This window comes from Protopterus annectens, chromosome 8.part0 (assembly GCF_019279795.1).
Source record: "Protopterus annectens isolate FY-2018-M chromosome 8.part0, PAN1.0, whole genome shotgun sequence".
In the NCBI taxonomy this organism is placed as follows: Eukaryota; Metazoa; Chordata; order Ceratodontiformes; family Protopteridae; genus Protopterus; species Protopterus annectens.
In genome coordinates, this window is record NC_056741.1 from 1,147,817,837 (window position 1) to 1,147,841,938 (window position 24,102).

General features: G+C 43.2%; 1 protein-coding gene across 2 annotated transcripts in view; it reads right to left on the minus strand.

Moving 5' to 3' along the window:
- Positions 1-24,102, minus strand: part of VLDLR (very low density lipoprotein receptor) — a 348,579-nt gene that overhangs the window by 88,055 nt on the left and 236,422 nt on the right. For both annotated transcript variants that reach the window (XM_044080659.1, XM_044080658.1), the window contains exon 13: positions 11,516-11,655. In XM_044080659.1, the coding sequence (XP_043936594.1) occupies positions 11,516-11,655 (140 nt within the window). The remainder of the gene's footprint in view (positions 1-11,515; positions 11,656-24,102) is intronic.

Below are 24,102 nucleotides of genomic sequence, written 5' to 3' on the forward strand. Positions count from 1 at the left end.
TTCTTTAATGTGGAATTTAGAGGACTTCTTCAGAGATTGTGCATATTTACTGATGCTGGTGGACTGAAGTTTGAGTAGACTTATGATGGAAATGTTCTGAATTGGGCAGTTTTGTCACTGGTGCATGCATTCAAAACAAAATTTAAAATGCACTCAACTATACTGTATTGTACAAGGAATATAATTTAATACAAATCAGGGTGCAAAGAGCATGTGTGTTTAGTGTTCAAGGGACCTATGATTTGAAAACAGCCCAAAGTTGATTTTATCTGCCACTGGCAAAATGTATTTTCTTTGAATGTGGGTTTCAATGCAGTTTCAATGAATGAGTTTCAAGGGCAGAGAAGTTTTAATGCAAAGTCTATTTTCATTGTGAAAGTGCATTGCTTTATTTAGCAGATCTATTAGTTTGTGCTGTAAAATGCAAACTAAAACTTTCAAATGAAATCCAAATCATAGAAGTAAAGCAGTATGCACATTTTAGTGTTTATGGTAAATGGGGCAAAATAACCAAGGAATGGGACATTAGAATGGCTGCAGGGGGAGGCTCCATTAGACCATGATTTTGAGGGGGGAGGGCAGCAAACTCAAGACAGCCCCGGCTGAACTATACCTCTCAAACTGTCCAGACTGCAGAATAGATATTTGCTTCTTATTTTTGGTTTGATCCTCAAATTTGTGGTTTTCTAGCAAATCATTTAGGAATGAAGTCAAAAGTTTGACGTCATAACCTTCAGAAAAATGCATGCTAAAGCAAGACCTGTTATTCTATCAACCATCTTAAGTTTATACAAAAGACATTAGTACTGTTTGTATGTTCCCCCCAATATATTTGGCCTTGTCCAGATTTCCTGCATTAAGAGGTTGAGAGGTACATGCAAGTCACTTTACAGAATTAGGAATACCCAAACCTCTCAAAATGTTGCTCTCCCCCTAATAATCTCTCCTCAAAATGGCAATTTTGGAAGAAAATGTGGAGGGTTTACAATTCTATACAACTGTAATGATCAGTTAGATTACTTTTATTTCACAAATGCATGTAGATGCTCTTATTTTGTTAGCTGCTCAAGTTAAGTGTTATTAAACAGGTGTCCCTACTTTGACAGGTTCCCAGCTGTATTGTGGCAATTTTATATTTTTGCATCACATTTGTGGTCTGTTTTTTGTAAAATTGGGGCAAATTAAAGACTGAAGTTAGAAAATAATGGCAAACATTTGAGTTTCAGATTTCATACCTTTAAGAAAATTCATACTAATGCAAGACCTACTACTGTTTTATTATCTTTCTAAGTTTAGAGCAATATTTAAAATGTGTCCTTTTTGGGCCTGTGTCCCACTTTTCTGTATGGCTTTGTCCAGATTTCTTGCTCAGAGGTTGAGAGGTACAAGTGTCAGAGCCATCAGTCAGCCGAAGACATTACAAATTGTGACATACTTGTTGCACCCCACTCCCCATTGTAGTGGTTCTGGATGTGTCCAAGGAAGGCAAGGAGCAGTTATGCAGTGCAAGTGTGCAGAGTATTCCCCCATCCCAGGAAGACCACAAGTACGACCGTGGCTTTTCATCTGACTTAATTTAGCAGAATGTTCTGGTTTTGTCATTTTTTACACTGTAGATTTATGCTTATTATTCAGAAAATGCATGCTGTTGCAGTGCCCTGTTTAAGTAGCAATGGCTTTAATGACCATTAGGTAAGCTAGTCAGATTAACAGCACGCTTAAAGCTTACTTGCATCTTACAAAGATGTACCAGCATTGAAAGTCTTTTCGTTGTTGCCATGCAGAGAATAGTTGCCATGCAGAGAATATTTACATAACTAGCTAACGCACAAGCCTTTGGTATTTAAATGCATAACAGTATTTGTAATAAAGGACAGGATTACAGTATTTTCAGAAGCTCATTAAATCTATTGGAGACTTGCAGTCATCTTTGCAGGCTTTACCCGTAAACTAAACAGAATGCCAATCGTGTGGTCCATAACTTGTGCAGTAATCCTTTAAGCAATTTATCATAAGAATTTGTTTGCTGTTCATTTTTTCACTTTGATCTCTTCTTCCCCATGAAACAAGTAGTTGTCAGGCAGCAGGTCATTTTGGATACACTTTTACAAGGGGCGTATCAGATTGCTACTTTCAGCATGTTACTTGGTAATTTTATAAAGCTGAATATAAATTAGAACTGCAGTGCAAGAAGTGGATTGAGTCGAGTGCTGCTTTTGTTTTATATACTTGATTTTGACGGGCATTCCAGTAATGTATTTAAATTTTTTTTTCATGCATGTTACTTGGTAATTTTATAAAGCTGAATATAAATTAGAACTGCAGTGCAAGTGGGTTGGGTGCTGCTTTTGTTTTATATACTTGATTGACTGGCATTCCAGTAATGTATTTAAAATATTTTTTCATGCCTCAACCTGCGTTTCCATCTAGATATAAAGTTGCTATGTAGCCAATGCATTGAAATAGTTTTCTTCTACACTTCATTTAGTCTTGATTGGACTTTTGTAATGACTGTTTGGCACCCAGGGCAGCGTATTTAAAGTTCCAGCTGTTCTGGGTTTGAGCACAGCCCCACCCCTTTCTAGTTGGACACTCCTCCCCATTGGCCCCACCCATTTATCTCTCTCCTGCAGCCCCCCTTTAAAGTCACCAGCTGCCACTGCTCACCGGTAATATGGCAACCCTGCAGGTTATGTTAAACCTGCAACAGATCAGAGACTAGCGTCATTAACACCTGGAATAACTAAGCTGGTAAATTTGTGTACAAGTCTGAGATCCAACAAGAGCGCCATCCAAAAGGCCAATACGTCAAACAAGGCTCATTGGAAAATTACTACTCAACACTATAAGTTGCTTTGACATAACTGCACACGAGGGCTCTGTAGAGGCAGCAGGAATGTCCAGAACAGGCAGTTTAAGGGGAAACAAATTCAAAGCTTGGACAACCAACTGCTACCATGCCCCCAACCATGGAATCTAGCATCAAGCCTTCAACTACAGAAAAAAGCTGCAGTTTTAGTCCCAACATTAGCATATTTTGATAATGAAATGTAGGGGTAAAGCAGCCCACAGCTATGTGCAAATACAACCCCTACAAACATTTACGGCTGCTGTGATAGCACATCAGGACATAGTTGAAGCTTGGTATTTCAAAAGTAAAACCTCTACAATGGTGCAGTGAAAAAACACATTTTTACATTTTGTTTTGTAAGCACTTAATAGGCAAGAATTGCTAATGTTACATGGGAAACCCCTGAGACTTTAAAACCATTCACATTTTAGAACACAAGGACAGCATCTATTAGAAGGTAGAAGTAGAAAGCAAAAATCCAAAATTCAGATCTTAAGCCATATGCTTCCTTATGCTCTCATGGGTCAAGACGCAAGTCTGTGCAACAGACATCTCAGGCCAAGGGACAGAAGTTAGGCATACCAGGCTTAGTAGCCTAAGTAGTAGTCTTTAGTTGACAATGGCTCCATGCACAGACAAGCGGCAATTGGTATTAAACTACCAGGTTTTCTGCTTTGCAGCTGTCTAGAATGCTTTCTAGTGCGTGACGAAAGGAGACCATAAGCCCAGATAGTAATTAGAAGTTATGTACCTACCATAACGTTCCATGTTAGTTGTCTTCTCGCCTTCTTTCTTGCTGGATGGGTTCGGAGCCGATCCTCGGCTCAGACTCTGCTACTCTAAAAGCTCGAGAGCTTGTTCCACCGGCTCTAGGCTCCCCTATATCCCACAATGCTAGGCGGTAACAACTCAGATCTCGTTTGAAAGCTAAGCCCAGCAAGGAAATTCCAAAAAAGGAACAGGATAACCCACCTCTATAAGCTGACTGAGGTGTCCTAACTTAGAGGAAAAATATATAGAGGTGGGACGTGGGGAAAAGATAGAAAGGTCACAAAACAAACTACTCTAGGTCTGTCCAGGCTAGGGGGGGGGGGGAAGGAGGGTGGGACGCAAGAAAGAAGGCGAGAAGACAACTAACATGGAACGTTATGGTAGGTACATAACTTCTAAATGTTAAGTTGTCTATCTCGCCTTCATTCTTGCTGGATGGGACCGCGTCCCTAGCACCTTGTCCCGGGTGGCCTATCGGAACAGACTCTTGAGTACAGTGGAACCAAAGTTGGCTCGGTCCCTAGAGGCCAAGTCCAACTTATGAGAAATGAAGGTATGGGGAGAAGCCCAAGTAGCTGCAGAACAAATCGAATCAATAGGCAGCCTATCTTGGAAAGCTATAGAAGTGGCTAAAGCTCTAGTTGAATGAGCCCTGGGTTTGGATGGCAACTGTTTATGTCTGATCTCATACACAAGGGTAATCAACGAAGTAAGCCATCTAGAGAGAGATACTTTAGAAACTGGAAGGCCCATTCTACCTTCTGCATAAGAAACAGTTGATCAGACTTCCTGAATTGCTTGGTCCTGTCTAAATAGTACCCAAGTTGGCGATAAACGTCTAAGCAATGTAATTTTTGTTCTGACCTGTTCTAATAATTAGGGAAGAACACAGGAAGATCAATGGTTTGATTCAAATTTGCCAGTGAAGCTACCTTAGGCAAAAAGGACGGGTTAGTACGCAAGGACACCCTATCCTTATGAAACAAAAGATAGAGAGCATGGAGTTGAGACTCTTCTAGCTGAAGTGATAGCTACTAAAGAGCTTTTTCCAAGATAGTAACTTCATTGAACATGAAGCTGCAGGTTCAAAGGGGGGAAGAATTAAGGACACTAGAACCAAGTTGAGATCCCATAGAGGAGGAGGATCCTTAATAGGTGGTTTGAGGAGAAAAACTCATTTTAAAAAGGCTTTGCAGAGTTTGAGACACATAATGGAAGACTCAGACTCCAATGTGAAAGTTAGATATAGCTGCCAACTGAACTTTGATGGTAGACTGAGACGAACCTGAGTGGAAAAGTTCAGCTAAAGTCCAAAACAGATTGAATGCAGGCAGTGAAAGGATCTATATCCTTTGACTATGCCCAACAGGAAAAACGTTTCCACTTACTATGATAAATCCTCAGAGTGGAAGATTTATGAGAGGCTATCAAAATATCTCGAACCGAGTGAGATATTAAAGGAAGCCTGGCTAGAGTTGGAATTGGAGAAACCACGCTGTGAGGTTCAGAGAAGGGAGTGGTGCAACTGACCCGACTGATGGGTCAAGAGGTCTGGAACTGGGTCCAGATGCCAAGGGTGCTCCAACAGATAAGTGAAGAAATGGGAACCAAATCTGTAGAGGCCAGTAAGGGGCAATGAGGATCATGGAAGCTTTCAGAGCGATGGCTTTCTGAATTAGTTGAGATATCAGTGGGAAGGGAGGAAAGGCATACAGAATTCCCCGGGGCCAATCGTGGACTACAGCGTCTCTGCTGGGATGGCCTGGTTGGGGAAAGAGGGCAAAGAAATAGTCGCACTTGCTGTTTTGGGGAGTAGCAAAAAGGTCGCAGCAAGGCCGGCCCCACTTTTGAAAGACTTTCTCCAACACTGAATTTTTCAGAGACCACTCGTGATGCATGAGAATAGCTCTGCTCAATTTGTCTGCAATCACATTGGACTTCCCAGGAATGTGTGTTGCTAACAAACCGCTGAGAAGAAATCTCCCATTGCCACAGTCTGAGTGCCTCTCGACATAGGGGGCAAGATCTGGTTCCGCCTTGTTTGTTGATGTACCACACTACAGACATATTGTCTGTCTGAATTGCTATAGTTCCCTTGGGAAGAGAGTCTTGTAAGGCTTGCAACGCTAGAAGCACTGCTCATCTCTAGGACATATGTGCAAGTGGCACTCAAAAGGCTGCCACATGCCTTGGACTGTCCTGCCCTGGTAATGCCCCCCCCCACCCGATCAGGGAGGCGTCCGTTGTCAATGTAGCAACTGGAGGGGGAGGAACAAAGGGTCTCCCTAGGAAGAGCCGAGGAGATGTGATCCACCAAGAGAGATGATTCTTGCACGATTGTGTTATCCGAATAGAATGGGACATTGGAAGTCGTTGGAAGGACCATTGTGTGAAGAGCATCCATTGTAAGATTCTCATATGGAAGCAAGCTAATGGTAGGAGAGGGATGGCCGCCGCCATTATCCCTAAAACCTTCAGGAATAGTCTGACTGACTTGGTTGCTCTGCAAGATAAGAGACTTGTCTGTATATGTCTGCTATTCTCTGCTCAGAGTCTGGCTGACATGGAGACTGTCTATATTTGCGCCTATGAAGGTAACATGACAAGGTGACAACAGACTTTTCGTAATTTATTGAAATGCCCAGTGTTTGACTGGTGCATAAGGTGTAGTCTCTGGCAAGGAGAAGATGCTTGGTGGGGGCTGTTAGGAGCCAGTCTAAACATGGAAACACCTGGAATCCTTGTTGTCTCAGCTGAGAGGCGACCACTGCCATGCATTTGGTAAACACTCTGGGGGCTGTAGTGAGACCAAAGGGTAGGGCCCTGAACTGGAAATGACTGGTTCCCAGCCTGAAGTGGAGAAATCTCCTGGAGCATCTGTTCATCCTGACGTGATAGTACGCGTCCTGGAGATCTATAGAGCACATCCAGTTGTCCTGTCCCAAAAGGGGCAGAATGGACTGCAGCGTTGACCATCTGAAATTTTTTGTCAAACTTGTTCAAGTTGCTGATTTCCAAAATAGGTCTCCAGTCCCCTGTTTTCTTTGGAACCAAAAAGAATTTGGAGTAGATTCCGGATCCTTGTTTGTCTGCTGTAACTGGTTAAATAGCTCTTTTTGCTAGCAGCTTTGAAATTTCCAATGCTGCTTGTTCCCTTTGACAAGGTGAAACGTCTGGAAGGGATTTTCCAGACTTTGGGATGCGAAGGAAAGGGATTTTGTAGCCTTCGGAAATGATAGACTGTACCCATTTGTCTTGAGTAAGGGAAAGCCAGGCTTCTGGGTACAGAGATAACCTTCCCCCAACTGCCTCCGAAGGTGGGCAGTCTGGCAACACCTCAGGGATGCTGAAAGGGCTTGTCCGAGAAGGATTAGACTGCACTGATTCTGCAGGCCCCCTCTGCCTCTAGGACAGCGTCTGTTACTATTGTTCCCCCTCTGCCTCTAGGGGGGGGGGACTGTGCGTCAGGCAAAGCTCCTTGTGGATGTTTGCGGAACCACATCTTTCCCCCCTTCTGGCCTTTGGGGCAAGGCCTAGCAGTAGAAAAACGGACTCAGTTTTGCCATCAGTCTCGCACCTAGTCAGGGTTTCCTTCACTTGAGGACCAAAGAGGAATGATCCATCAAAAGGGGAGTTAGTGAAGGACACCTTGAAAGGGTCCGCAAAGTTACAGCTGCATCCAGGCATGCCGACGCAAGGCCACACCTGTACCTGCCGCTCTACTTGCTCCATCCGCCACATATGAAAGGAGGCACATTAGGAGTTATAGAATTAAGGGTCGCCAGCTGAGAGTTCATCCTGTCCTGAAAACCCGCAGCTGTTGGGTCCTTTAACATCTCGCTCGCTTCCTTGAGCAAATCCCTCTGAAGAAGAGTGAAATGACACAGGTAATTCAGCAAGCGCATAGTAAAGGTCGCAGACGAGAACATCCGCTTCCTGTACCTGTCCATAGTCCTAGACTCCTTGTTAGGAGGATGAACAGGCACCGAAGGATCAGCCAACTCCTTCTTGGTGGCCGCAGCCACCACCATAGCATCAGAGATGCCTTTGGTTAAAAATTTTGTCCTTGGAGGCAGTGATAAATTGATGGTCTCCTGGGGGTGGGTTCCACTGAGTCAGGAGCCGTCCAGGCCTTTTGCCACCACTTGCATTAGGGGGTCAAAGGGAGGACACACCCAGGAGGTGGAAGGGCGAGAGCCAAACGCCTCAAGATACACAGATTCATCCTCTGAAGGGTTGAGGGCTGGCCAATTCCCCCTCTAAGATTTCGAGGATGTCTGCAAAGGAGACATCTTCAGAGGGGGAATGAGGGGAACCTTCAGAATCCTCTAAATCAGTGTCAGAGGTGACAGACTCAGAGGAGTCAATGTGCTTCCTCTTGCACTGCCTCTTCCTAGGGGGCTCTCCTACCGGGTCAGGAGAGGCCTCAGAAGAGGAGATCCCCACTGGGGATACTTGAGGAGCTGGCTCTACGATCCGCGATGAGAGTGAGCAGAAATCACCGGAGGCACCATGGAGGGAGGGGCAGACGGAGCAGACTGTGGAGCTGAACCAGGTTCTAACACGCTCCTCATGACCTCGAAGGCACCCCTGTCAGGCAGAGCCAGAGGTCTCCGCTCAGAAAAGCGGAAAACCTCCCCCGGCACCAACAGTGATGGCTCCGAGGCCGATGTCAGAGCCGAACTCACCAGCGCCAAAGCACCGAGAGGGAGAGCGGGGTCAGACAAGGGTCTGATGCCACTCACCCCCTCAAAGCAGACGAGGGAAGTCCGGCGACAAGATTCTTCCAAAGACATCGGAGCAGACGATGGTACCAAAGACAACGGTATCTGTTCTGACACCACCACAGTCTCTGGTCCGAGCCGCCCCAGCTCCGAACTCAAAGGAGTCAGAGGAGGAACATTCTGAGTGATGGGATTAGCCCTCGACTGTTGAGTCGGACTTTGAAGCATCTGGGCCAGTGCCTCGGACTTAAGTCTACTCACTACCCTCTGAAGGTCATGATCTGATGGTCTCGACGACCTAGAGGAGTGAGATCTATGGCTCTGTTCAGACAGCAATGGTGATGCTGGAGCCGACAGATGGTGACCAGGACCTTTTTCTGGAGGTCGGTTCTGACAATCTCATCGAAGCCGACTCACCGGTCTATTCCTCGGCTCCGGCCGGAGCAGAGGAAATAGTAGGGACATAGAGTTCGAGAATCGTCTCCGACCGGAGCCGATGTTCGAACAGCCTTCGAAGCCCCAGAAGACGACTCAGATACCGGAGCCGAAGGTCTGGGAGGCTTCGAGGGTTTCCCAGAGGATTGAGTCTGGGGACCCTAAGGCTTCAATAAGCCCCTTAGAATGAGCTTATTTTTACGCTCCTGCAGGACTCTAGGGCTGAAACCATGGCAAACAGCACATGAGTCCTGCAGGTGCAAAGGTCCCAGGCAGTATACACAAGTGTGACAGTCTGTCAGACTTCTGACAGTACGAGTCACACTTCTTAAAGCCCGAGACCTTAGATTCCTTAGACATGCTAAGAAAAGTAGAGTAATCACTCAGTCACACACACACACAGATTACCCTTAAATTAAAAATAAACCAAATTAATTTCCTCAGAAAAAACCCAGACACTCCCAACTACTAGGAAGGGAGGGATGAGGCCTAACAGTTTAAGGAAAGAACTCAAAGTTCTTGGAAAAGCGAGGAGAACTTGGAAGGGGATGGTAATAAACTACCTAAAAAGGTTTTAAATACAGGAAAAATAACTTAAAGGGGTCTAATTTTTTTACAAAAGTTTAGTTAGAAACAACTAACCTGACGAGCCGGTTGAAGAGCACCTCGATAGCTATAGCAGCAAATGAGGTCTGAGGAGTTACCACCTAGCATTGTGGGATATAGGGGAGCCTTGAGCTGGTGGAACTAGCTCTCGAGCTTTTAGAGTGGCCGAGTCGGAGCAGAGGATCGGCTCCGAACCCATCCAGCAAGAATGAAAACGAGATAGACAACTTAACATTTGTACATCACTGGTGAATATCTAAATGATTTATACAAGAAGCTGTTACTGTCGTGTATATCAAACTGCTTTGTACAGACATGTGAAAAGGGTATTTGCAAAATGCTAGTTTAAAATGTAGCCAGTGTGCCCTACTGGAAAACAGAAATGCACATGCACTATTGGAACTTTAAAATGTACATAGTTTAACAGTGGAAACTGGGATACAGGCAGTTAACCTCAGTCTAGTAAATTTTAGAAAAAATTACATTTATGGTTAGGCCATAAAAGATGGTCTCTTGCTATACTGAAAACTGAAAGATACTGTGTGCTAGGAAACAATATTGTCTTTAGGGTGAATTACTCGTTTTTAAAGTGTGAAGGAATGCAATTGTTACTTCCAGCATCTGCCAGAGATCAGAGAAGCCCTCATCTGTATATTTTTACAGGTAGATACTAAATACTGCCAGCTTTGATTGTTTGGACTGAGAACTAGCAGTCAGATGACAAGAAATGTTATTCTACAAGTTATCCCAGTAGTAATTAGAAAGAGTAAATAGAGAAATCTTTCTTTGTGAGAGGGCATTCTGCATTGGACCCGGATAACTAGCACACCCATTATCTGCCTTGCTCTTAAGTTTGGGTTATAGCATTGTCAGGAATCTAGTGAAGCTTCTTTGAGACTGTTCTAAGTTTTAAATATTTCCTGGTGTTTAACTGATGCCACTGAATATATTTAGTATTCGCTTGTTCATTTAAATATATTTAAATGCATAAAAAGTAAAGGAAGTAACAGACCACGGCTGTAGAGAATGCAAAATAGTTTAATCCACAACAAACAGAATGGTGAGTGCCTTCGCGGGCCAAGCCACTTCAGACTTCTATTAAACTATTTTGCATTCTTTATAGCCGTGGTCTGTTGCTTTTTACTTTTTATGCATTTGAATTATTTAAGTACAGTTTACTGGCATCACCCATTTTGTACTTTTCTAAATATATTTAAACCTTTTATTGTGGCTGATCTGGGTAGATATTTAAGTTGAGTACTTGCATTTGGCGACACTGTGGGCCACTCAGCCCTACTCTTGGTCAAGCCACTATTTGTGTTCCTACACAGCAAGACTGAACACCCTTAAGTAGCGGAGGAGCAGAGACTAGCTGCAGTAATTACCTTACATCTAGGCAGAAGGGGGGCATAGCCAGTAAACCTGTGCCAGCTTTCCCAGGTTGTGTAAATCAAACCTCAAGTGTCAGCTACTTCGGCAGGGGCACAAAGCACTGGACAGGGGGTGCTGGGGGTATAAGCTTATTCACTCAGACCCCAGCTCTATAGCTGCGCCAGTGGAGTCTTATTGGGAAAATGGAGAAACCAGCCCCCAGAGTGCTCTTAAGGGAAATTGTGCTTCATACAGAGCTACATCTGGAAATGCTGTACTTGTTAACCTCCCAATGTACATCCCCCATTGCTGCCAGTGATGAGGATGGAGGCTTCTTGATTACTGGACTAGTGGTGAGGTGTCACCATGGACTTTCAGCCAAGAGTAAAGCAACACAGGCCAAAACAGAAGGCGGGTCATTAGCTGCTGAATATACAAGTGCAACCCCAACCAGCTGGTCTCAACTGCACCCAAGATGAAATAGTCACTACCAAGGTATAAGATGCAGTTACAAACTACACACTTCAAGCAGAAGAATCACATGGACAAACTAGTCAAGTATGCAGTGAAAGCATTCTCCAGATTACCTAAAGTTAATTCATGATGCTCCAACCCAATGTTTTAAACAACCAGCTTTTGAACTTGAGGGTTTTGTGCACCAGACTTGCTGTCAAACATCAAATGCTAACTTCTGAAACAGGAGGCAGATATCAGGTGAGCTGCATAAAAAAACTACACAATTATAAAAGGGTCTTACCTCAAATATGGAAAGGGCAAAGGGATGAGCAAGGAACTCTTGAGACTTCAGCACGATCCTACGATCTTGGCCATTCAGGTCTACACTGGAAAGCATATGCAGCTTAGAGTCCACCCAATAAAGGCGTCTTTTCACCTGGTCTGCAGAGCAAAAATATCTGCTCAATATAAACTGCTTACCACTTAATGATCATGAAACTAAAAACAAAGACAGGATTTAAAGCATAGAGCTCTTAAACTAGACATGCAGGTTGTATGTGATGTTTGTACAGGTCAGTAGCTGCATTTTTTAGATGCAAGTGGAGGACTGCAACACACGAAGTTCTACTGTACTGAAACAGGTTGCTAGCCCACAGGTAAAACCAGTGTACTAATCTTGCAGTGTATGCTGTCGAATTGAAGTGCAAAGTTAAAATATAGGCTGGAAATTAAGCAAATTCTGCCTGCAATAAAGGATTCAAACCATGCAAATAAAATCAGCTTCCATGAAAACCCCACTCTCCAAATGCAGTATTGTCTGACATCCATGACCAGTTCCTAGTCATCTAGAAACCTCCCCCGACACAAGTGTTGAGACCTTAGAAACCTCCCCCGACACAAGTGTTGAGACCTTGACATTGCTTAAGACAAGCATGGAGGAAGTAAACTTCAAATCATACATAATTGAAGATCAAGAGCAGAAAACAAGGATTATAGTCCACCACCGCATACAACATACATTATGCCTGCACACCAGAAAAGCTCACAAGGAGATGCAAATTTTAGAATGTTACTGGTTTTTCATGAACTTGTGTCCACCTTACTAGAAAGTAGCAAAGATGCAGGTTTAACTAGAGCAAAGGTAGAGGTTTGATACAGATCCCAAAATTTTACATTACAGCTCCTAAAGCAAATTAGGTCAGTAATTATCCAGGCAAACATTCTACCAAAGATGGCAGTGTACTAACAGCTCCTGGGATTTAAGACTGCAGACTACAACACAGGTATGCCAAATTTTAACTTCAGTGCATTCGGCAATTACCAGTCCAACAATTTACTTGCTGGGTACAGCCTTCAACTAAACTACACAGAAAAGCTAAGGGAAGTATCTGGCTGCTCGATTCCCAAGATGGTCAAAATCCTAGATCAAGGAATAATTTTCCCCATACAGTGGAGCTTTCTCCAAGGATTCTAATGCAGGTGCAAGTTTCAATTTACCTAGCTGAATAGATTGCTGATCCACTTATCACATGTACTGAAATTTAAGTCAGTTACCAGACAAGCATGCCAAACTTGGTTTTATCCTATACACATGGAAATTACACAGATTGATTGGTTACATCACAGCTGACTGGATCAGACTGGATCATTTAAAGCCGGCTGTAACTTTCTACATGTTGACAGCCATGTTTACTCAGAGAAAATGCCGCTAATAGTTTAGACAATTTTCTGTACTCAAATGCTTCTTAAATTTTACAGTACAATTCAAAATGTTTAAGACCAACCAAAGTCTCTTCCCTTACAAAATTCTAACATCCAAACTATCCGTTCTCATGGAATTCTAGTTGCTCTACCTCAAGCTCACTGCTGCTCCTATTTTACCCATCTCAAGCTTCCTATAGTTTGATCATTTCCTCCTTGTATTTCACCCAAATACACTGCCATTGTGGTTTGGAACAATCATAGCAACAGCCATAGCCTTTCATATACCACACCATACATGTATCTTACCACCAAAACCATACTGATAGACTGATTGTTCCTCTAGGATAGCACAAGCTATTTCACACTAGTTGTGGAAAAAGCTGAGTAAAACTATTTAACACCTGTATCTACCAGTTGTGCATTGACCATGGTGTTTTTGTAATGTAGTTTCGCTCCCTGGGGCTCCACTGAAATAGCAACACTAGCCCAGTCAGACATCCCTCGTATACAAATGATACACAACTCTAGAGCAAGCCTGCACCACCTCTATACTCCCCTACAAATCAGATGCCCTTTCAGAAGTACATTCAGTCCTCCTCTCACACTGGCTAGATTCAGCTAATCAGGGATGTTATTTCCACTTTTTCCTCAGGATGGTGAAGCCAGTATTAAAAGCTTAAATGACTAGTTGGCTGTTAGACCGGTATCACCTACATTTTGCAATACTGCTTGTGAAGGGTGACACTTCTAGCAGGAATATTTTATTCCTTAAGTTTATCCAGTTAGAAATTATAGGTGTGATATGCTGGTGTGTACTCCAGTGCTACCTCTTTTTGGTTATTTACTGCAATCAACCAAGAATTTGCTCCAAATTGCAAAGCAAATACTGTATCCATAAAAAGCATTCCTCGACATGTTTATCTGGCACATCCCACCATGCAAAGTCTTGTTCCACTTGAAGCAGTCCTTTATGTGCAGCTCCTGGCCATGCTCTTAATTAACTCTTAATATTCCAAGGTTGTCAAGGCCTATCTGCACTTAATATTCTCATCTGCTCACCCTTATTACATCTTATAGTCCTTTTATGAAAGGTACAGTAAAATCACTGCTGTTTGTATATGCTGCCGTATAGCATTATTTCAATCCCTCTATTTTGATTCTGAACAGAGTGTGCATATTGCCAGTACTGCCAAGATTTAGGTCTGGTGTCCTGCCACCATAAAGTTTTACCAAATACAAATCCCAGTTGCTTAAAATCAGCACATTCTTGGGATTGTGGTGCAAGTTATAGCAGTAAACTTGGCCAAAGCAGTACTCCTGCAAATGGAATTAGTGCCAGTCTCACCAATGAAAATAGCTAGTCTGATGAGACATGCAAGACTAACAGCATGCCCATGCTACTTGTAGTAACGGTTCATTTTACTTAGCTTATAGTAAATCTTGAAATTGCCCCAATTCAATGGCAAGAAAGCTTAAAAGGGAAACTTTCCTCAGCACATTAGTGTTACTGTTACCAGTTACAAGCCTGAGGACCCAGACTTTATACAGAGGTGAGAAAAGGTCCTACTGCAGTGCAAAACTGCTTTCACACATGTTAAAGCCTGGGTAGACATGGGAGGCATTATGTTGGAAAGAGCTTTTGTTATATTATGCCCTTGTAGTCCAACACATCTTTAGGATAGAGAACCGAAATTAAAATTAATCATTCCAATTCACTTACTGTGACCTTGGCATATAGCAGGGGTGTGGGCATACCTCCAAGTTAGGGAGAAAGGCCAAAGATTGGCCAGATTTTAAAATACTGCTCTAAAACCTAAATTTAGAGAACATTTTCTGCACTCTGTCAATCATTAGTGGACCGGAGTTCCACTGTGGCGACCCTTAACTGGGAAAAGCCAAAAGAACAAGCATATCCAAAGTCAAACTTGTCATTTAGTGACTTCTTGATTTGACAAAGCAAATATTAACTGGACATACTGCATAATTCTGGGCAGATCAGAGGGGGTGAAAGAAAATGTCCCTACACAATGGAGGGGTAAAAATAGATTCCTTCAGTGGAAAGGACTGACCAGACCTGAAATTTTGGGTGGTCTTTTTGGTCCCATTCTTATCAGGAGAGTCACTTACCAAACGTCTAACACAAAGGGGTAGCTAAAGGGACAGCCAGCCTCTTATGCAGATGTATTCTATTCTCTTTCAAGATGTACATTTTGCATAATCAAGCATTCATGAGCCCCTGAACCATCTTTGCATCAAAGCTAAACTACACAATGAAAATGAAATGCTTAATGCAATATCCAAGAGCCAAAGCGTACTCTAGCAAAAATTCCAACTCAAGTACCGACTTACTGCAAGCTTTAGAAAACCCTTAACATGGTTTAGCAGCATTACCCAACCCCTCAGTCAGTACAAAAGGCAGAAATTACTCAATTGTCAAATCCCTTTGAAAACCTTACTAATGAAGGATAGAGAAAGTACAGTTTTTTACCTACCATAAATGTAGATGTTGGAGTGTATACACTACTGCAGTCATTACACTTGGTTATCCTGCCGTCAGGCGGTTCCCCAGTTGGCCAGAGTTCCAAAGTCTTGGTCAGGCATCTGTTGCTGTCGTCTCCTCCCTGACGTCAGTGCAACAGGGGTATACAAGATGCAGCCGATGCCATTTTCTTCAGTTTCTTGCCCCAGATGTCAGGTACCCCTGTCAGGTACCCCCAAAAAGGTAGGCTATTCCAATTGCTAATAAAAACACACAAGAAAAGCAAACAATTTTCAGATACCAGCAAATACTCCCCGTAGGTAGTAAAGGGTAGAAGACAGGTACGTACCAGCAAGTAAGAAGGGAAGGAGGGAGGGTAACCTGGACTGCAGCAGTGTATACACCAACATCTACATTTATGGTAGGTACAAAACTGTACTATGTTCGTGTAACACTACTGCAGTCATTACACTTTGTTAGAATCCCAAAGCCACAGTAGGGTGAGCTGAGGTAGGGTTGCTGGTACTATAAGGCATTAGGGGTGACTAAGGCCCTGCAGCACTGCAGTGGCAAAGCCAGCTCTGGATTTAGAGTATAGAGGCAGATGGCAGTGCTTCGTGAAGGTATGTACAGAACTCCAAGTTGCCACTTCCAAAATGTCCTTGTTAGGTACTCAGAGTTAGGCAGTTGAAGTAGCTGTTGCCCTGGTGGAGTGAGATCCAATACTGTTGGGTACAGGTTTCCCATGGTGTGTACAGCAGAAACAGTGTCCTATCCATTTTGAAATGGTCCGTTTTGAAATGGCTTTTTCCTGTGCTCCTGCAGCATATGCTACCAATAATTCCTCAGATTTTCTGAGAGCTTTGGTTTTGTCCAAGTAGAAGCGTAACTGCCTGTGTATGTCCAAAGAATGCAATAGTCTCTTCCCTTTATTCTGTGGATTTGGATAAAAAGTTGGCAAGTGAATAGTTTGGTTTAGAGCCAGACTTTACACCACCTTTGGCATAAACGTAGGGTTAGTTCTTAAGGATACCCGGTCTTGGTGGAAAATGAAAGGTTCCACTGACATTACTGCCTGTAATTCTGAAACTTTCGTGCTGATATTGCCAGGAGTAGAACAGTTTACCAAAATATTTTAAATCTGCTGCGTTAGCTGGCTCAAAAGGAGGTAATTTTTCCAACACGAAGTTCAGGTCCCAAGTTGGAGTAGGTGCTCTATGGGGCGGTCATGTTTTTAGCCCCTCTGAGGTACTGATTTAGCAAAGGATTAGAGAAAATTGGTGGATCAGTGTTGCAATGAGCAGAGATGGCAGAGGTGTGGATCTTGGATGAAAAGGAGAGGCCTTTATCCAGCATCTCAGTTAAATATTGTAGTATCAGAGGAATATTTGGGACAAGAGGGTCAAGGCTGTGAGCCTGGTTCCAGGCACAGAATCACTTCCATTTAACCAAATAGGCTTTCCTGGTACTAGGCCTTCTGGCCTCCAGAAGGACATCCTTCTGGCCTCCAGGACATCCATAACAGCTTTGGAGAGGCATTGCTTGCTTGACTAGGTAATCTTCCATGCAGCCAGGTTTAAAGTCTTTAGCTGGCTGTGAAGTATGATTGTTGTGCCGAGTCAGCAGATGTGGGATTAGAGACAAAATCCAGAGTGGTCTTTGTGCTAAGTTCAAGACTGGGTACCAGTGCTGGTGTGGCCAGTCTGGTGCAATCAGGATCATCTCTGGCTCTTCCTGCCTGGCTTTGACTAGTACCTTTTGAAGGAGAGGCAGTGGTGGGAAAGCATATTTGTAGGTTTTTCCAGCTGAGAGGGCATCCACTTTCCATGCTTGTGGATAGCAAGTCCTTGTGCAGAATTTCTGTAGCTGGCAGTTCATTGGGGATGCAAACAGATCTATGTCTGGGCACCACCATTTCTGTGTTATCATTCTGAATATTTGTGGATTCAATTCCCATTCGTGGGGATCCATGATGTTCCTGCTTTAGTCTGCCAGTGTGTTTTTCTCTCCTGGCAGGAATTGTGCTTGCAGATGAACTTGATACTTTACAGCAGTGTGAGTGCCCCCTTGCTTGTTTATGTACCACATAACTGCAGTGTTCTGTCTAGTAGTAGTTGTCCTGGATGTAGCAGGTCCTTGAAGGTTATTACAGCATTTTGTACAGCTAGCATCTCTTTTTGATTTATGTGAAGATGTCTTTGTTCTGCGGGCCACTTGCCCTGAATACATTTTTACTGCCATGTGTGCTCCCCAGGCGTAATCCGATGCATCTGTTGTCAGTGTTTGCCTGGCTGTGGGTTGAGTAAACGGCTGTCGTTGAGGTGACGAGCTTGAGCCCACCATAGAAACTCCTGTTGAAGGCAAGGAATGAGTGGTATAACTGTTACCAAACTTTTGACAGCGTTGAGACCAGACACTCTGTACCACTGTAGTTTACTCATATGCAGCCTGGGATATGGAATTAGTTGTATGCAAGGTGCCATATAACCAAATGCCTGCAGAATGTTTCTTGCAGGGAGTTGGGTTCTTGTTGCCATCAATTGAAAGTATTGAGACAGATGTCCTTGCTTGTCTGGTGTGAGGTGAGCCATCTGGGCCATTATATTCAAGCTGGCACCTAGGAATATTCTCTTGTGAGGGCACTAGTTTTGATTTCTTTTCGTTTATTGTGTACCCTAGGCAACTTAACTTTTACAAACGCCAGATGCTTTAGAAGAATATCCTTGCTCTCTGCTTGAATCAGGCAGTCGTCCAGGTACAGATAAATTTGAATTCCTTTGTCTGCAAAATGCAATTACTGGTGCCAGGTACTTTGTGAAGACCCTGGGTGCAGTAGATAAGCCAAAGGGCAGTGCAGAGAATTGATAGTGCATTGAACCAGCTATGAATCTGAGGTATCTTCTGCAGTTTTGTCTGCTAGGGACATGCAGGTGTGCCTCCTTGAGATCCAAGGTTACAAGCAAAGCTTTCTTGCCCAGCATGGGAAGAAGCTGCTGTAGTATCATTTTGAATTTCAGAACATCCAGCTAAGTGTTTAGGGAAGAAAGATCCAGAATGGGCCTCCAGGCTTTGTCCTTTCTGGGAACCAGAAAGTCTTTAGTAAAATCCTTGTCCTTGCTCCTGTGGTGGTACCTTTTGAATAGCTCATGTCCACGAGTGCTGTAATTTGTTTTTGAGCCTCTGCCCACTGATTTGGTGGCAGGTTTGGCATTCCTTTTAACATTGGCAGTGTGAGAAAGTGGAACATGTAACCTTGAGATACAATGTTGAGAACCCATTTGTCTTTGGTGATATGCCAATTGTGATAGAAAAGTGCCAGGTTTCCTCCCTTACAAGGTTGTGGCCAGTCTTCCCCTTCTTTCTGGCCTGATGCACCCCACTGTCAAGGCCTGTAAGAACCTTGTGGTTGACCTCTACCTCTTGGACGTCTGTATTTGCCCCATTTGAGGTTTGTCTGAAACTGGAAAGGACCAATTCTTTGGCCAATTTCTGCTAAATTGAGGAGGCTGAACCTGTAAGAAATCCTTCACTGTTTGCATAGATTTTGCCTTGTCCATTTTCTTTAATACCTCTTTTGCCTTAAACTTCAAACACAATCTGCTGCAAAGGTGCATCCAATAGTTTTGCTTTAACATGATCTGGTAACGTATGTTCTTTTAACCAAGCATGTCTTCTAATGACAGAACCTGTAACAGCTGCTCTACAGGAGGCCTCTAAAGAAACAAAACCACATTGCAAAGTGCGTTTTCCCACTTGTTCAGCTGCATGCAATAAATCCTGCATTTCCTTTAAATTAGGAGGATTTAAATCTGGAAGCATTTTTTTTGTTTCAACTGAGATCAAAAATTACTGATATTTTAACGTGTGAAACTGGCAACTTAAGGCCCTCATTGTTAAAGTAACAGACGTATATACTTTCTTCCCCCATCTGTCTAATGTTCTGGAATCTGTCAGAGGGGACTGGATTCTTTGCTGATGAGGTCTTAACCCCTTTGGGTCCCTGAGAAATAGTTTCAGGGTCAGCAACAGGGCTTTTATACAGAAATTTGTGCGAGTCAGGGACTCTGTAGTATCTGTCAGGCTTAACTGGGGCTGGAGGTAAATAATCAGGATTCAAGCTAGATTCAGTATACACATCATCCACAATATCTAACACTGGAGGAATAACAAGGGGTCTGTGTTGAGGTAATAAAAGGAAGTTTGAGCCTTTTTTTGGATTCTGAGTAATCCTGGCCTTCCCAATGGAAATGCTCCCTCATGGTATGTGTTTCCCCAAAAGTAGTAGTCCTCAGGTGGAGAGGCTGATGGAATGGATTCCTCTGCATCAGAATCCTCATAAGGGGGTAAGGAGTACCCTAGGTCTGAGGAGGAATCTGAAGAGATTGATACCTGGTCGGATGAGTCTGCATCCTGTCTAGGCTTTTTATCAGGTGGGGGATGGGAACCCCTGATCAAACTGATTAGGTCTTCGGCCATTTTGAGCATTTGTTTAACACCCTCAAGCTGCAGGTTGTCCAGCTACTCCGGATCCCTCTGAAGGAGTAGCTTCGGTAGTCTGAATAACTTGTGCATCCAAAGGCCCAACCATCTCCACGTGGGATGGAGAGGCAGCCTGTGGTTCTACAGATGCGGTAGTCAGGTGCTGCAAAGGCGCCTCGCTGAAAACCGGAGAAGGGGCAACTGGCCTAGAAGACTTTGTTTTGGGCCTCGGATGCCTATCCTTGTCTTTGCGCTTTATATGTATGCCGGTCGGAAGTTCCGACAGCATGGTATAATTGAATTTTTTGCCAAAATAAATGTCGGGCAAAATCAGACGTTTAATAGTGCGCTTGTTAAACCTAGCACAAAACAGACAACCAGTGACATCATGGTCTGGGCCTAGGCATGGGGATACAATAAGAATGGAAATCCTTGAGGTATTTGCTTCCCACAAGAAAGTTAACTTTTACTGACATCGGTCTGAGGCAAGAAAGAAAGTTTCCCCAACGGGGTACTTAGCTTTGTAGGAGACTTCGGTTCTGGATTCGGAATGAAAATCTCAGGAGTCGGACTGGCACTTGTGAACTGCTTTTGCTTTGGACACTGCGCGGCAAGAAAAACCGAAGAAAATGGCGTCGGCTGCATCTTCTATACCCCTGTCACACTGACATCAGGGAGGAGGCGACAGCGAAAGACACCGGACCAAGACTTTGGAACTCAGGTGGACTGGGGAACCACCTGACGGCAGGATAACCCAAGTGTAATGACTGCAGCAGTGTTACACGAACATCTTCTCTATACACCCCTTCAGCTACAAATGAGAAGTTTGACAAAATGGGATCATGACTGCTCAGTATTTTACTGAGAGCTGCATCAGTTTAACAGCACTTCAGTTACCAAAAATAAGGTAAAGCAGTGCCAATATGTACCCAATTACCAGACACCAAGTATCTAGAAGCACGCCTTCCAACAGGTGGTTTCCAAACAAAACAGGTCACCTACCATTTAAGCACTTCACATCAGGAGTGTGAAGTTTATACAGAGTCTTCCCAAGACCTCTGGAGGTCCAACCAGTCAAGGGCTGTATTACTATTAAATCTAGTGCAGCTCTGACTTCACTGTAGGAGCCCTAAAGACCATCTAATCCAGAAGCACTAAAATGCATTTAAATGGCATTTGTAACCACGCGTTTCAGTGCTAACCCCTCAAAAATCTAAGACCTCATTCTCCATACCACTCAGTGTCCTGGAATTTTCTGAATATACTACAGCCATTTTCCTAGTACCTTAGCTATGCACTTCAGTCTGACTAAATGGACCCAAGTCATCCTACACTGTACAATCTTCACATAGCATAACAGGTGCCAAGTCACTCCATGAGAATGTAACTTCAGTATGGAACCATCACTAAAAACTGCATTGCTGCCACCTCACTGCAGCAGAATGGCATCTGGTTCAATATTGTTAGATTCCCCACACCCAAATAGTCTTTTTACATCAGAAACACCTATAGCCAATCTAAAGGCTTAAGTGGATTGTAGGATGGATGAGTAATGTAAAAAGCAGCTTTATTATCTTAGTGGGAGCAAAACCTGATGTGCAACTTTCCACTAAGGAAGGGGAATCTACTTACATAACACATCTGGGCTCAAAACAAAGCAAATGCTTAAAGTAATCAAGCTACTTTAGTGGTTCACAAGAGGGATGTAAAAAAATGCAGGCAGAGTGTTAGGGCAAAGATCTGTGGCTTGCAATGATTTTTCGCTTTATATCCATCTGGATTAAGCCAAAATAGAAATTGGGGGAACTGGAGAACATGTCAGTCAACAAGCCCTCCTTCACAAAATTAGAGGGGCCACCGTCAGACAGATGACCAAATCCGAGCAACTAAACTCCATTTAGTCATTTTAAGATCTGCAAAACAGCACCCCTGAAGTTATTAGCAGTACATTAGACACAAACGTATGCTGCCCACAGTAGTGGGCATTAGTAATCCAAGTAGGGTATACTGCTTTAAGTGGTGCCAAAGTAGTAGCATTTCTCACTTGACAATAGAGAGCAATTGCTGCAAGGACAAAAATTAGAGCGAGGCAGATTTAAGGTTAGGCACAATGAGGCCATGCCCATTCTAACAGAATGAAGGCCAACATCTTTTAGCATGAGACAACAGGTTGCCTGAAAAGCAAAGGGCAGCAAGTATTAAATGATTTGACCAACAGGCTATATTGCTGCAGCCATTGTCTTATGGAGGAAGACATCAAAAGTGCTTTTCCTGGGGTATCCTGTGAAAGCAAAACGCAATTACATGATTACATCCATGGAGGGAACACTGCAGTGACTAGCAGCAAATGCATTACTGCTGCTAATATGCAACACTAAGCCAAATACACCAATATAACCAGTTTACATTAAAATCAGGGGTAAACTGCAGTTTCTCTGCTTTCTTTCATAGGATTCAAACAGTTCTACACCACAAGTTTGTGTTCTGTAATAAGCATATACTGGAATTGGTCACTAAACTACACAGCACCCATTTAATGGCAGCTAATGGAACCAGCATTCTAACCTTTTAGGCATCACCTAGTTTAGAACATTTTACAACAGCCTATAAAAAAATATGGCAAGCGCCTGGAAAAATCGTATTTAAAGGAAACAGATTAAGACACTCATTACCTGAAAACATTTAACTATGGGTTCCAACACCAAAAATGCTCATTTTAAAAGTTCTTCCACAAAAATTGATTTTAAAGGCAGTGAATGCAATGCTGAGGCTTTGAAGTATGCTGGAAAAGTGGACAATAAGGTGAGGGTTTGATAAAAAAATGGAAGTAGCTACCAGAGCCAAAATCCATGTTTGTCACCCCAAGAATCCTTTTGATTTTCTTCAGTGGACAGTTCAATGCCCCACAGAAGTAAGCAAAGCTACCAAAGACTGCAAGTTTCCTTTGAACATATAGGCACAAGTCACTGTGGCAGCACCCCACTAGAGTAATCTTGCCTTGCAGTACAAGTGAAGCAGTTACAAGTCTCCAATATCTCCAACAAACTTGCTATATCAATTTATACTCATGCGCAGTCTTTGCATTCCACAGCGGCAATACAACTTGCCATCTCCCAAACCCAGACTATCCTAATCTGGAGAGCTGCAGAAGTGTGTTGATTTCACAAAAATGTGAAACATTTGAAACTGGCACAAAATGTGATTCTAAACAAACCCTACAAAAACTCAGTTGATTGGGCAGAATGCCCTTTGATCAGTAAAGGTGGAAAGTACACCTATACACAAGTGTCCTGATCTCATTTTTGTCCTGTCCTTCATAAAATTTGAGGACGTTACCAAGTCAATGCCAGTTTCATACTAGTTGCTCAAGTGCACATTTATGCTAAACCTTGTTCTATTACGTGAATTACACTATTAGAAAGGAGGTGTAGCCATTTGCATCCTTGTTTTGACCGTCAAATTTGAGCAAAATTGAGAAGGCACACTAGGCACTGCAATGTATTACAGAATTTACAGTACTATTCTCCACTTTATTCACTACAAATTGGACAGCCAGCTAGAAAACAGAGGGCACTCTACTTCAGTGATTAGTCCTGCCAAGAACTCTGGCTTGTACCACCCGTTAAGCATTTGCCTTTCAGAGCAATCCATAGCCTTCCTCTGTCTAGGGAATGACAGATCCAATGCTTGTAAAGTACAACTAAATTTGAGAGCTTTTGTTAGAGCTGTTAATAGTCAAAGCTGGAGCATGGCAGATGCAGGATTCAAGAGTTGTTGCATGCTTGTGAGATCACTTCCACTCTAGGTGATGCAAGGGCAAAAAAGGATTCTTGGCCAGTCTTTCACCATAGATTAAATTGGACAGCCAGAGCCAAAGTGCTGATAGGCATGAGGTAACTAGGCAGAGGAGGAAAACCTCAAATTGTGAAATGCAAGCTGTTGCACTGCTTCAGCTTTTTTATAGCTTTGCTAGTGTCATGAGTGTGACTAGTGATAAACTTGTGAATTTAATCTTTTGGCTGCAAAAAATTAGCTTGCTATGAATACTTATAGGTGTGTAGAATTCTACTGGTATAGGCAGTGTTTGAGATCTGAATTTGCATCAGTAGAACTGAGCACAAATGAAAGGACATCAGCTGCAAGCACTCCTACCATGAGTAGAAAAACGGTCCCCTAGTGCACGACCAAACCAATGCAGTTTTGAATGTCTTACTCTACGTGGGAGT